This window comes from Pleurodeles waltl, chromosome 9, assembly GCF_031143425.1.
Source record: "Pleurodeles waltl isolate 20211129_DDA chromosome 9, aPleWal1.hap1.20221129, whole genome shotgun sequence".
Lineage (NCBI taxonomy): Eukaryota > Metazoa > Chordata > Amphibia > Caudata > Salamandridae > Pleurodeles > Pleurodeles waltl.
The window spans coordinates 774,642,327-774,656,180 of record NC_090448.1 but is presented as its reverse complement, the minus strand read 5'-3'; the positions used below and the strand labels follow the sequence as shown (position 1 = coordinate 774,656,180).

General features: G+C 44.3%; 1 protein-coding gene across 2 annotated transcripts in view; it reads left to right on the top strand.

Annotated features, from left to right (window-relative positions):
- The first annotated feature begins 5,451 nt into the window (after positions 1–5,451).
- The window catches only part of MRPL11 (mitochondrial ribosomal protein L11), a 656,778-nt gene continuing 648,375 nt past the window's right edge, over positions 5,452–13,854 (top strand). The window contains exon 1 of one of the 2 annotated variants that reach the window (XM_069207960.1): positions 5,452–5,538. Coding sequence is in view for 1 of the 2 variants with exons in the window: in XM_069207959.1 (XP_069064060.1) it covers positions 5,716–5,746 (31 nt within the window). In the remaining variant the exon portion in view is untranslated. Of the gene's footprint in view, positions 5,539–5,700; positions 5,747–13,854 lie in introns of those variants that run through there. The other variant, XM_069207959.1, reaches the window with a different exon arrangement.

The following is a 13,854-nucleotide window of genomic DNA, read 5'->3' as shown; positions in this document are numbered from 1 at the left end:
TTGTAGGTCTTCTTTCCTCTCGATTCAAGCGATCTTCCCGGGTCCCCTTCATTATCACGCCCTCCATAGATTGAAGATCCGACATCTGCACAAGGGTCTTGCTTATTCAGATTCTATCCTCCACGATCAAGAATCCCGTACAGAACTTCAATTGTGGTTAGACCACCTAGACGCTTGGAACAGCAAGACTATCTTTGCATCAGCCCCAGATCTTGTATTAGAATCCGATGCAGGCCTAACAGGTTGGGTCGCAAATTGTGGTCAAATATCGACTAGAGGCACATGGTCTCCACAGGAGTCTTCATTGCACATCAATTGTTTAGAGATGCTTGCAGGCTCCTTTGCGATCAGAAGCTTTACCAAAAACAAAGTCCACTTTTCAGTACTTCTCCGCATGGACAACCTCACGGCAGTCAAATACATAAATCATCTAGGCGGTACCAGATCCAAACCTTTGGCTGAACTGGCCAAATGTTTCTGGGAATTTTGCCTCCATCTGAAAATCTCAGTTCAGGCAGAATATCTGCCAGGTTCTCTCAATTCAGTAGAAGATTGGTACTTGCGACATCTTCTAGATTACAGCGATTAGAAACTTCATCCATCGGCCTTCTACTTACTTTACTACAAATGGGGTCCTCTCCATATAGATCTCTTTGTGGCTCATCTGAACACACAACTTCCCCAATTCTTCAGCTGGAGACCGGATCCTCAAGCTTTAGCAACAGATGCTTTCCTCCAAGATTGGTCAAACTCAACACATTTTGCCTTCCCAACATTCATCATGATCAACAGAATTCTTGCCCAAGTACGTCGTCAGATGGTTACCGTAGTTCTAGAGGTGCCATTTTGGCAGTCCCAAGTCTGGTTCCCTCCCCTCCTCGAATTATCAATGGATTTCCGAGTACTCCTCCCCTCCTTTCACACTCTCCTTCTCAAACCCCACGGTCTTCCCCACAACCTGATTCTCAACAAATCCTTCCTTCTGTCAGCCTGGAAAGTTACAGGTCTTCAATTTCCTATCCAGGAATTGTGTTTGAAGCTTCAGCCTATATCAACAACTCATGGGCCCCAGGTACATCTAAGGCATACAATTCTGCTGGTGTTTGAGAAAATCTAGTAATCCCTTTTCAGCAGATATCATCTTAATAGCTAACTTTCTTGCTTCTCAGACTAGTTCTGGTAAATCTTACAGGTCTATCCACCTCTATAGTTCAGATATCTCCCTACATCACCCTTTTATCAACAGTAAACCGGTTGGCGAACATCCTCTCTTTTGCCGTCTGTTAAAGGGAGTAAAGTTTTCCAATCCTCCTCTACCCAAATATAGTGTCTTGTGGGATGCTAACCTTGTTTTACAAATGCTTTTATCTTGGCAGGATAATTGCCTGTGGTCTCTCAAAATGCTTTCTGCTAAACTGACAAAGTTATTGTGTTTAGTTGCTATCAAACGTCTTTCAGATGTCAGAGCTCTTGATATATCTTCTCGCCATTTTACTCCTACAGGTGTTCTCTTTAACGTTTCAAGACGTACTAAAACCAATATCTCTTCTGTGTTCTACCCTTTCTTCCCCAAGTATCCAAAATTGTGTGTTGGTAACTGTTCAAAGGTTTATGAACAAAAGACTATTGATCTCAGAACGTCTTCGGCCACCCAACTTAATTTCTTTCAGGAAAACCCATAAACCAGTTTCTTCCCCCACCTTTGCTCGTTGGGTCAAATGTATCATGTCCCTTGCTGGAATTGATACGTCCAAATTTGGAGCCCATTCCTCCCGGAGTGCAATGGCGTTGAAAGCCTTCTAGGCGGGTTCTCGTCTAGAAGACATTCTGAGATCAGCAGATTGGTCAAATTATGTTACCTTTCGTACTTTCAATTGTAAACCTATTAATACTGCATCTCCAGTTGTAATTGACATGCTTTAAACAAGCATAATAGAAGCCTCCGGTCTTGACATAAAATGTAGATTTTCCAAATAAAGTATGATGGAAAGTCTTCATTTTATTAAAGACACAGAGGCAAGTATTATCCCACTGCTCATCTACTATAATAATGTTTGTTTCTTCCCTCCCTTTAGTTTCTACAAATGCTACACCAACTACCTCATAACAACCCTCTTCGATCAACATCCGTTATGGGACAGGATTTCTCTCCTCCAGTGCTGCCCAAGGATTCTTTCCATCTTCCTTTTCACAAGACTGATACTGCATTACCTTTGGATTGGATTCAAGATCTGTTCTCTTTAATGTTAGCCATTTATATAATTGCTTGTATATTTTAAAATTTTCAATCTTATTCATGACTTTCTTGCAGAAGAAAAGAGAGCTGCTTGCAGTCAAGTTTGGTATTTCTTTACGTGTACCGTGTTTTGATTGGTCATATGTATCTCACTGTTTCCCATTGGTAGCTTGTTTTGCTAAACTTCTGGGTTTGGTTAACTTTCTTGACCGCAGCTGCTATTCAAAATAAAGCAGGAAACAAAAAGCATAATACTCGCCTCTGTGTCTTTAATAAAATGAAGACTTTCCATCATAATTTATCTGAAAAATCTACATTATAAACAATTGGGCCACTAGAATTATGCGACAGAGGAGGACAAATTTATGCTGCAGGATTGAGTAAATTATGTGGCAAGAAATGGCAAATTACGTGGCATAATGTGAAACACTATCACTTTATTATTTTGTCATTTTTACACTTAATAGCACTGTCTGGGCATACGTTGCACCTCTTTAATACCAGTAAAAAAATATATATATATATATATATAGCAATAAGCAACAGATAGGTGACCAGTCAAGGTTTGCAAAGGGTCTTACACTGCCTAATAACATTTGTTGCTGCATATTTAGTAACTTAGAAAAATTTGAGCTAGAAACAGATTTTATTTTTTGTTAACATCTACAGATCATACAGCAGAAGATGGATTATGTGACAAATGCAATAAGTCCATGGTTATGCGAGAAATGCTGCAGCTGCACAATCGCATAATCTTAGCAGCCCTACATACAATATCATTTGTACCTTCTTTGCCTGGAAGGACTCAGGTTAACAGTCAGGTTGGGAACAGGGTCAGGGCTGGACTAGGAACCCAAAGCAAAATTTGAGAGACTAGCCTCCACAGAGTACATAGTGAGTGAGACTGACCACTAAAATGAGGCTTCCCCCTTCCAACCCACTAACAATTTTTTTTAAAAAAATGTCAAAAATACTGCATTCTACAACACATTTTTCATTATACATTCAATTGCTTTAGTGTTTAAAGCATAGTAAATGGTGACCTTACAGAGCACCCGGATACGACTATCTTTATTGGGGCTCTTCAGTAATTCCCTCACCATCACCCTCCTCTCACCTCTCCATAGTACCTCCTTCACAGGTATTATAGTGCCTCTCTTACCCGCGTAGAGTGTTGGAGCACTTTACATCAAACACACATACAAAAACAATGAACCATACATGTCAAATCAGTGTATAGAAAATGTTATATAAGACAAAGGTGACTATAAAGGTTTAGGATTCACGTCATCCATACTGGTTGGCAAAACTCTGATCTCTCTCCAGCAGGTACATGAATCACCAGAGTTATCTTACCATGTTTATTGTTGCCTGAAAGCTGCTGGGTATACAAGGAACTCTGCAGTGCTTTTAATACTGCTGTGCTGCTACAAAACTGTGCCCCCCTCTAAGTAACAAAAGCAAACCCCACCCATCCATCCTCGAATTTGCCCTATGTCTGGTACAGCCAGGTACTGCCTTGGTAGGGATTGCTTTTCAAGTGCAAATGCTTCCTCCTTAATCACAATGATAATGGGACATCATTGTCTCAATCAGGAATGCTAATGCGCATGCCATTCACAGTGAAAGTCGCCACCATGGGGTCTGTGAACTAGTATTTTATTACTATTGGTGACCGCCACCCGTCCTTTGAAGGCACTATCCAGCTGAAGGAAAAGGTAAACGTGTCTCCTGAAAAACACAGAAAATGTTTTCTCATAGTTGGATGCTGGCTTCCCAAGCAGTACCCTGTCAAGGCAGAGACAAGCACCGACAAAGCTTCACCCTGGATGTAACCACAATGGGGAAGGTTGAAGCCCCTTTAGCCCAATGGGCGTTGCACACCTGATTCTTATAGCACAGTGATCCATGAACCAGCATCAAGGGGTTTATGGCAAGCTTCAAGACACAGATTTAAAACCTTATTTTTTCCTCAAGTTAACATTATTATAAGATTGCTAAAAAGGGACCTTTTAGGTAGTATTAAAGTTGTATTAGTATATGAAACCCCAACCATTGTGTTGTTTTATATACTGATTTTGTGTTTTAATACCAAGAAGTATAGATGACAAGTGACTCTTAGACCTTGTAGCCCTCATTGTCTTATTACATTTCCTGTGCATTAATTTACACACTTGTATGCTTCGTTATCTCTGCATATTGTATATGATATAAAGTTGATTAACATTCTACAGTGGGATGAGTAGCACTACAAAAGAAAATAAATAAATAAAAAAATTAGTAAGAGCTATTTAAATCGTTATCACTGTAATTATGCCACACAGGCAGCTATAGATGACATTGAGAGCGTATGCCTAAATTGTACATATTGGGGTTGAAAAAAATGACAAAAACTGCACCTAAATCATAGCTTCACTTAAGCATTTGTGAAACGATAACAACATAAGACCGTTTGTTGCCCTCCATTGCACTGGTCTTTGAGCAATAGGCTCTAGACAACTCCCTGACAGGATGAGACTCCCCAAAAAAACTAACGGCATGTTAAGTGAAGTTTTAGTGAAAATAAGAACTGAATAGCTCCCCCACCAGCTGACAAATTAACCAAAAATGTTTAGTGCCCAAGTACATTGCAATGGGGGAAAACCATAGGTGCAGGGCAAATGGAATTCGAGCTCGGGTACAAAGGAAATGTACAAAGCGCAAAAAATGAAAAGGAGAAACGAGAGGGAAAGAAAGGCAAACGGATATGTTGCTTTAAAGAACAGTTCCATCTGGCCCTTCTAGTAGGGGTCGGGATCGCACGACTGGCTCAATCGGGGAAAATTTTTGAAAGCGAAGGAGTATGTTATTTCTCTGGCGACTCTTGCTCTCCTCCCATCCAGAACGAAAGGCACTAGCCGCAGCATAAGGTGTACTGTGCAAACTAACCAGAACACCCCCGCCGACGCCACACAGGGTCACCTTAGGTAAAACATCTGCTAACCCCTGACCGCCCAAAAGAAAGCGCCCTACACAGCCTATAGGAGGACAGCTGAGAGATAGGCGTGCGAGAATGCCACCGCCAATCACCATTTTAGAATGCTGTAAAGCGCTCTAGGATTGGCTGCAGTATTTCAAACTCTCCAATCTTAAATCATTTTACACCTGATCTGTACCGCCCACTGAAAGACAGCCCACGGATTATGTTCAACAGTGGGATTGGCTGTTATGAGGCCCGGAAGTGTTATCATAATGTACAAATGGCATTGGTTAAAAGAGATCGAAGACGGACGACTGCATATTAGGCTGACTTAATAGACAGGGTAAGTAGCGAACATGTAATCATCGTAATAAGAGATGGTTGTCTCGCTCTAGTTATTTCTTGTTTTTTAAGACCAAAAATGGCAAAAAACAATAAACTGGCTTTGCACCTCAGTATAACTAAAAGTATGACTTTTGTTCAAACGGAAGCATATTTATAGGTCGCACGTGAGGGTATAATGGATACATGCCAAGTGACCCGATGCAAGGGTGAGATTCCCGGTTAACGGCCCAAAATGGCTTTAATTTAGTTTTCTCCATTCTGAATTTGCGGTAATTTAAATGGGGAATATACACCCCCAGCCACCGCGTGCTTTTTAGTCTTTCAAAGTATGCTTTGTCAACGTTGGCATGTTGGATAAAAGTGTGTTGGGCTTACTGGCGTTTGGTAAGGGCTGCAAGGAATGCAAAAGAGTGTTGTGTGGTGAACGTCCGACGTAAACGAGAGCAGGTTGGTGCACGTGATAGTGTATGTCCTGCACCAGGTCACCCCTTTGCTTCTGAATAAGCATCTTATGGGTACAAAAGAGGGCTATTTTGAGCTGTGATTGAGGACAATGTCATGGTGAACAGTAAGAGGATGTGTTCTAACTGCCAGAGCTGCCGACTTTGGAACTGGGGAGTCAGGTTCAAGTCGCGGACTTGGCTTACTATCCTGTGATTCTGGGCAAATCACTTAATCTCCCCTTGCCTATAAAAACAAAAATTAATTTGTCCTTGTGTAATGTAACTGGTTCTCATATGAAGCTCTCCAACAACTCCAACTGCGCATGGAAAAAATGACGGGCATAACGTAGATATTGTATTGTTCTATGTAGTACATTTTTTACTCTTATTGTTAAAGTTCATAAAATTGGTTCAACTTGCCGGTAATAAACTCCGATTGAGTGAAAAAAATAGTTTATATTGCGTGCTGCATGAATGGTCCATTGCATAAGTGGGTACATGAACAGCCACCTATGACGTCCGTAAATAACACACTGAGACTAACATTGCCTTACTTTGTATAACTTACAATTACATCGAGGATTTGAGAATATCAAATACACTTTGAAAGCTCACTTCAAAATTGGGAAGGAACAGGCTGTGTCTTTGTGGAATTTTTTTTAAAGAGGCTTTTGGGTGTGCAGTAAAGTATGAATTGTGTTTCATTTGATTTGCAACTGCTTTCATCCAAGACACAACTGGTACAAAATGAATTACTATTTGTCATTGTATTGAGACATTTTAGCAATACTGGAAAGGTAAATGAGTTCTATATCGCCTATGAATCTTGTTGAGGATAATGTGTGTTTATAGTGCACGTCTGATGGCCCTGCAGCAGGTGTTTAATTCTCGGCACCAGGACAGAGTCTAGCTGAGTTAAAGGGGTTGGCATGGAACTGTTCTGGCTTGAAACTAGGTCCATCTGAATGGTTCTTACTCAAAACCAGCAAGCGGGTTGTCTCCATTATGTACATGCAGGACCACCCCACCCATTATTATTTTTTATCATTGTTAACATTGCTGGTGTGCTTTCTCAACACTGCAAATGTATTGCCTAAACAAATTGCATTCAGTATCCGAAAGTGGCTTTGGAGATCAGACCATCCATCATATAAGTTGTTTATTTTGAATTAGCCCCTGTTAAAAATATGCTAAATCATAAGCTCCAGTGATGGAAATGCAAAAACCTCTTCGATTTCTTGGCATGTATGTAGTATTTCTATAGTGCACACCTAACCAAAAGATGGCAGAGCCTTCAAGAGTCAAGGACAAAGAAATTCAGATGGATAGAAGAAATGGCTGGTTTGTCGATAGTTAATGCACTGAGATGTGCATTTTTTAAGAGGTGCATCTTCAATTAATTTATAAATTGGAGCAGTGTTGGGGCAATCCTGATGGACACAGTGATATTCCAGATCCTGAAAAATGTCTGCTGCCTTGTTTTTCCTTTTTACATTTCTGAGAACCACTGGAGATGGGGACTTGTCTGCAAGATCAACAGGGGTGCTGGTCATGGTGGCTGTGTAAATGAGCAGGTGCCTAGGCCCCCTCTTCCTCCACCCTTATCTGTAACTTATCCTCCGACCAGTCTAGGCCCCTTCGGACCTGGCATTTTCTGACGGAGGCTCCCACTTCATCCCTCGCTTCATCTTCCTTTCTCTTCTCTGCTCCTTCCATCTCTTGTCTTTTTTTTCTTTCATGTCTCTTCTCACTTCTCAAGCCTCTTTTCACACCTTTAACTCTTGCTTTTAAGCATCTTTACTGCCTCCATCTATCCTTTTTCACCTTCTGAGACTCTGCTCTTTTCACCACTTTTGTGCCTTGCTTTTGAGCCTATTTTCAAATATTGCATTGCTTCTGCTCTTTTTTTTACCCTCTGAGCCTTGGATCGTTTCACCACTTTTGTGCCTGTTCAACTTGTGCATCCTTTCCCCCGCTCAGGCATCTGTTGTACTCCCTGCAGCCCCCTCCCCCCTTCTGTGCAATTCCTGCCTGTACTTCCTGCGCAGACCTGTCCTACCCATTGTTATCCCATGGTCCTCCCCGCCTATGGCCTAAATTTTGGCGGCCGCTGCGTGACCCCAGTGAGCAGATGCCCAGGCCGAGTACCCCCCCCCCGCCCACTTACCTATGACTGGTCTTCCAACCAGTCTAGGTCCTTTCGGACCCAGCTTCTTCCGCCTGGGGCACCCACCTCGCCCCTCACTTTAGCCCTTCTTCTCTCTCTTCTGCTCCTTCCATGTCTCCTGTCTGCTTTCACCTTCAAGTCTCCTCTCGCTTCTCAAGGCTCTTTACACTCTTCACACTTCTCAAGCCTCTTTTCACATTTTTCACTCCAGCTTTACATCTTGCTTTCCAGCCTCTTTTTCGACTACTGCCGCACATGTGTTCTTTTTCACGCTCTGAGCCTCTGCTCTTTCACCACTTTTGTGCATTGCTTTTCAGAGTCTTTTTAACTATTACCTCACTCCCTCTCTTTTTCACCCCCTGAGTATCTGCTCTTTTTATCAATGTTGTTCCTGTTCAGCTTGTGTGCCCTTTTGTCCGCTCAGGCCACTATTGCATTTTCTGCTGCCCCTCCTCCCATGCATTTCACGCCTCCTTCCTCCCCCAGCTGCTTACCAGCTACTTTTGCTTTCCTGCCTTCCTGTGAAGACTGGCCCCGCCCAACGCCACCCCATGCTTCTTTCCCCCAGGACCTAACCAATAGCGGCAGCTGTATTACCCCATTTAGCAGATGCCCAGGCTTAGCCCCTCTACCCACTTAACTGTGACTGGTCCTCCCAACGGTCTAGACCCTTTTAGTCCTGGCTTCTCCGCCTGAGGTTCCTGCCTCACCCCCTCGCTTCAGCTCTTCTCCTGTTTCTTCTGCTCTTTTCATTTCTCGGGGGTCTGCTTTCTTCATCAAGTCTCTTCTTGCTTCCCAAGCCTCTTTACATTTCTCAAACCTCTTTTTACTGTTGCTTTTGAGCCTCTTTCCTGCTAGTGCCTTGCATCTGTTTTTTTTTTTTTGGTTTACTTTGAGTTTATGCTATTTTCACCGCTTGTGCCTTGCTTTTGAGCCTCTTTCCAACTATTATCACGTTTCTGCTCCTTTTCACCCTGAGCCTCTACTTTTTTCACCACTTTTGTCTGTTCAGCTTGTGCTTCCTCCCCCTGCTCAAGCTTCTGTTGCATGTCCTGCAGCCCCCTCAACTGCTCCTGCAGCTTTCCAGCTTTTTCTTCCTGCAAAGGCAACCCCGCCAACCACTCTCCCATGCTCCTCCCCCTTCTGGGACTGTCTGGCTTGGACTGTGCTCAGTGGCAGAAAGCCTGGTCTGATCACCGCTTAGCAATACTCTCCAACTCTCCTTAGGTCGCTCAACCCAGGGCGGTGTTTCTCCAACTGCTATCGTGCCTCACTCTAGGGTAGGAGCTTTCATTTGCATTCACTGCTGATTCTCCTGCAGCTACCCACTGACACACCCCATGCAAACACCAATAATGCCTCCACCAGCCACACCCAACACAACACGCCATAGCAAACTCACATGTCAACACCCACTCGCTTGAATGCTTTTCAACACACAATTGCTCAGTAAATATGCAACCAAAATATGAAACCTGTTGAGCAGTGCCACACCAGACATCCTCTTCTTCGCTGAGACCTGGCTCCATTCCACATTGGCTCCTGACATCGGCATGGCTGTCCCAGCGGGCTACAAGAGCACCCGACAAGAATGCCCTCACACTCCCGGAGGAGAAGTCGCTATCATTTTCAAGGAATCCATCAAATGTACCACATCCACAGAAAAGTCACCTCACTCATGGAACACCTGCACTTCAAGCTGCAAATCACCAAAAACTTCACCCTCAATTGAACCCCCACCTACTGGACGCCCGGACCACCAGCCACCTTTACCAACCTTGTCATTGACTTTTCCATCCCACTCACCATAGACCAGAGCCTACATACTCCTTGGTGACCTCAATGTCCATCTGGAAGTTGAAAAGGATCGCTGCTCCACAGTACTCCTCGAAAGCCTGGGCAAAATCGGAAGGCAACAGCCGACTCATTCTGCTCATATCAGAACCAATATACACAGCAGGACACACTGTAAACCCCATCTTCACCACCCGAGACAGCATTAAATATAACCCCACCATGCTGCTCACATGGACTGACCAGTCCTATATCCACTTCCGAATCAACACACTTTGAGTCAACCTCACAAATAATTCAGCATTCTAAACCACAGGTGGGGCAAAATCACAGAAGCAGACTGTCTCAGTGCCCTTAGCATGTCCAACATACAAGCTCAACAAGGACATTATCAACTTCAATAAGTGGATCAAGAATTGCACAGACTCCCTCACACCCTTCAAACTAACCAAGCAAAGTAGAACAGTCAGGCTAGTTCTGAAGACTCCTGAGATACAAAGACTTCCCAGACACCAAGCTACATTGTAAGCAGCTAGAAAAGAAATGATGAGTCAGTCATGACACTGCCAACAGAACCACTTACAAGGCTGTGCTCAGACGCTATCACCAGCAAATAAGAGACACCAAGAACAAAGTGCTAGTGGATCGCATTGAAGGAAGCTTCAGAAACTCTAAGAGGATTTTCTTGATCGCCTTCAGCCACCGCAAACAGCATTACTATGCCCCAACATCTCTGCCTCATCCTGTCCAACTTCTTCCACAACAAAATTGCAAACATATACACCAACCTGACCCTAAAGAACTCTTTGTCAACCTACCCACCACCAAGATGGCCCTACTGACTGAATGGACAGCCCTCACCATAAACAACACTGCAGCAATTATGCAAACCATCCACGCTGGGGCCCCAACTGACCCTTGCCCCCACCACATCTACAACCTGAAAACATCACCAATGAGCACCACCCTGACCCTCCATCACAGCCAGTTTCCCGAATGAATGAAAACTTGCTGAAATCAATGCCCTACTCAAGGAGCCTACAGCTGACCCAAATCAACTGAGCAACTACCTAGCCCACTCCTTGCTTCCCTATCCAGCCAAAGTGTTTGAAAAGGCTATCACCAAGCAACTCGCAACCCATATCAAGCTGCACTGTTTTCTGGGCAACACCCAATCAGGATTCAAAAAGAACCACAGCACTCATTGTGGCCACCAACAATAACATTTGCATCATCTTCGACCAAGGAGCCGCCTTAAAAACTGTCTCACACAATACCCTCACCAGAAGACTGCACAGGACTAGCATACAAAGATCTTCCCTCAAATGGGTCTGATTTCTCACAGAAAGAACCCAAAGAGTCAGAATACCAACCTGCACATCAGTGACCAAGAACCTGATATGTGGAGTCCAACAAGGTTCGTGCCTCAGCCCCAACCTTCTTAGCATATACATGACACCGCTTGCCAATATCATCCAATCACAAGACATCACCGTCATCTCCTACGCCAGTGGCACCCAACTAATCTTTTCCCTGATGGACAAAACAACCAGCACCAGAACTAACTCAACAACTGCATGTCCATGTTAGCAGACTGGATGTTAATCAACTGCCTGAATTGCATCTTTAACAAGACAAAGGTACTGGTCTTTGGCAACATGCCCCACCCATTGGACACCACCCGGTAGCAGTCAAAGCTAGGACCAACACCCACAGACCATGCAGTAAATGTAGGAATCATTCTAGACAGCAAACTCACATTACACCACAAGTCAACACAGTGAGCATCTCCTGTTTCACATCTCATGCATGCTGTGAAAGATCTTTAAATGTTTGCCACACAACACCAGATGGACTATCACAAAAGCACACTTCTCCAGCAGGATGAACTACAGCAACTCTCTCCACACCAGAATCTCCAAACAAAAGTCTCCAGACCATCCAGAACACCTCTGCAAGACTCATAATCAGCCTCCTGTGCCACTTTCACATCACACTGCAACTTACAAAGTTTCACTGGCTACCCACTCACAAGCGCAGCCTATTCAAACTTCTCTCTCACACACAAATCCTTAAACAACACAAGACCCTAAACAACTGCATACACTTTCACTAGCCCACCAGACACCTAGGTTGTGCCTCACTCTCCCTTGCTCTCCCCCCCCCCCCCCCAAATCCACACAAGCAGATCAGGAGGTCGTTCTTTCTCCTACACCTCACCCAAAACATGGAACAATCTCCCCAACACATCGGAGCTTCCTCTTCACTTCTTGAGTTAAACAAGAAGCGGAAGTACTGACTTTTCCATTAAACACAGAGGGGGGAACACACCTATATACCCACCCAAGGCCCTGGATACTCACGGATGATTAGTGCTCTATACAAATCGACATAACAGAACATGCAGCTGATTTTGAAGAGACATGAAATAGGCTGCAGCATGTATGGCCCCATTGTGGGTGCCAGTGTTGAGTAGGGAAGGCAGGGGAGTAGGTTATTATCACCATCCAGGCTCAACAGTATGAGGGCTCGACTAGCAGCTCTGAAGTCACTTTCTGAAACAAACTGTTCCACTGTTTTTAGAAGAGGGAGCTAGTTCAAAGCCTCTTTGTGTTTTGGAAATGTGTCCTTGAGGGTGAGGTTGCTGTCTAGGGTGAATCCAGGTGACTTATCATTTAGTGAAAGTTGGTGTTCAAAACCGTCAAAGTTTATATTAAGACAAGTGTGTACTGTTTCCTGTTTATAATTCTTGGCAATTAACATGAATTTTGCCTTTCTTGGGTTGAGCGCCAGGATGGTGCATCATGTGCTGACAATGTTTGAAGCATTGGATATCTGATAAAGAGAAGTCTGTCCAATAGAGTTGCATATTGGTGAATTGTGATGCTGTTATCTGTGAGAAGAACATGAACCGGCTCCATGTAGAGGTGGAAGATGACCACGGACAAAATGAACTCCTGGGAGATGACAGGAGATATTATGAATAGGGAAGGGTGAAGAATTGTACTCCGCGTGGAGTTTCGAAAAACTCCACAAAGTGACGCGGAGCAGGGTCAGTCAGTTTATTTTTAGGCAATATCATAATTAGGGCGAATTGCTCCCAGAGGGGCAGAAACTGCTAGGCACCAGAGATACATTTTGCCCTTCGGGACAAATTTACTTTTAGGCCATTTCTGCCCCCCCCCCCCCCCCCCCCCCCCCCCCCCCCCTCTTGGGAACAGATCGGCCTATTTTTATTTGGCCAATCTGCCCATCGGGGGCAGAAACCACTAGACACCAGGGAATTTTGTATTTATGTTTATACATAAGGGGAGCGCCCCCTTGGGCAATGGCTGCTCCCCTTGGTGGCAAAATATGTTAGGCCATATTATAATTAGGCCGATCTTCCCCAGGGGACGGCAGAAAACCCTAGACACCAGGGATTTCTTTTGTTTATTTTTTTTTTTTTTATATGTGGGGAGCGACCCCTTAGGCAAGGGTTGTTCCCCTGGGGGGCAAATTGTCTTTAGGCCATTTCTGCCCCCCTCGGCCTATTTTAGGTCTGTTAGGTCTATCTGTCCCCCAAAGGGGGCAGAAACCACTTGACACCAGGGATTTTTTGTGTGTGTCAATTTCACGTAAGACGAGCGACCCCTTAGGCAAGAATCATTCCCCTGGGGAGCAAATATATTTTAGGCCATTTCTGCCCCCGGGGGGAGGGGCAGAAACCACTTAGGCATCAGGAATTGGTGTGTGTTTTGTTTGGGGGGGGCAGCCCCTTGGGCAGGGGTCGCCCCCCATGGGGGCACGTTACTGTTGGCCATATCTGCCCCCCTTGGGGCAGATCGGCCTATTTTTGGAAGGCTTGTCTGCCCCCACGGGGGGCAGAAAGCCCACCTGAGACCAGGGAAGAATTTTATTTTTTCAAAAT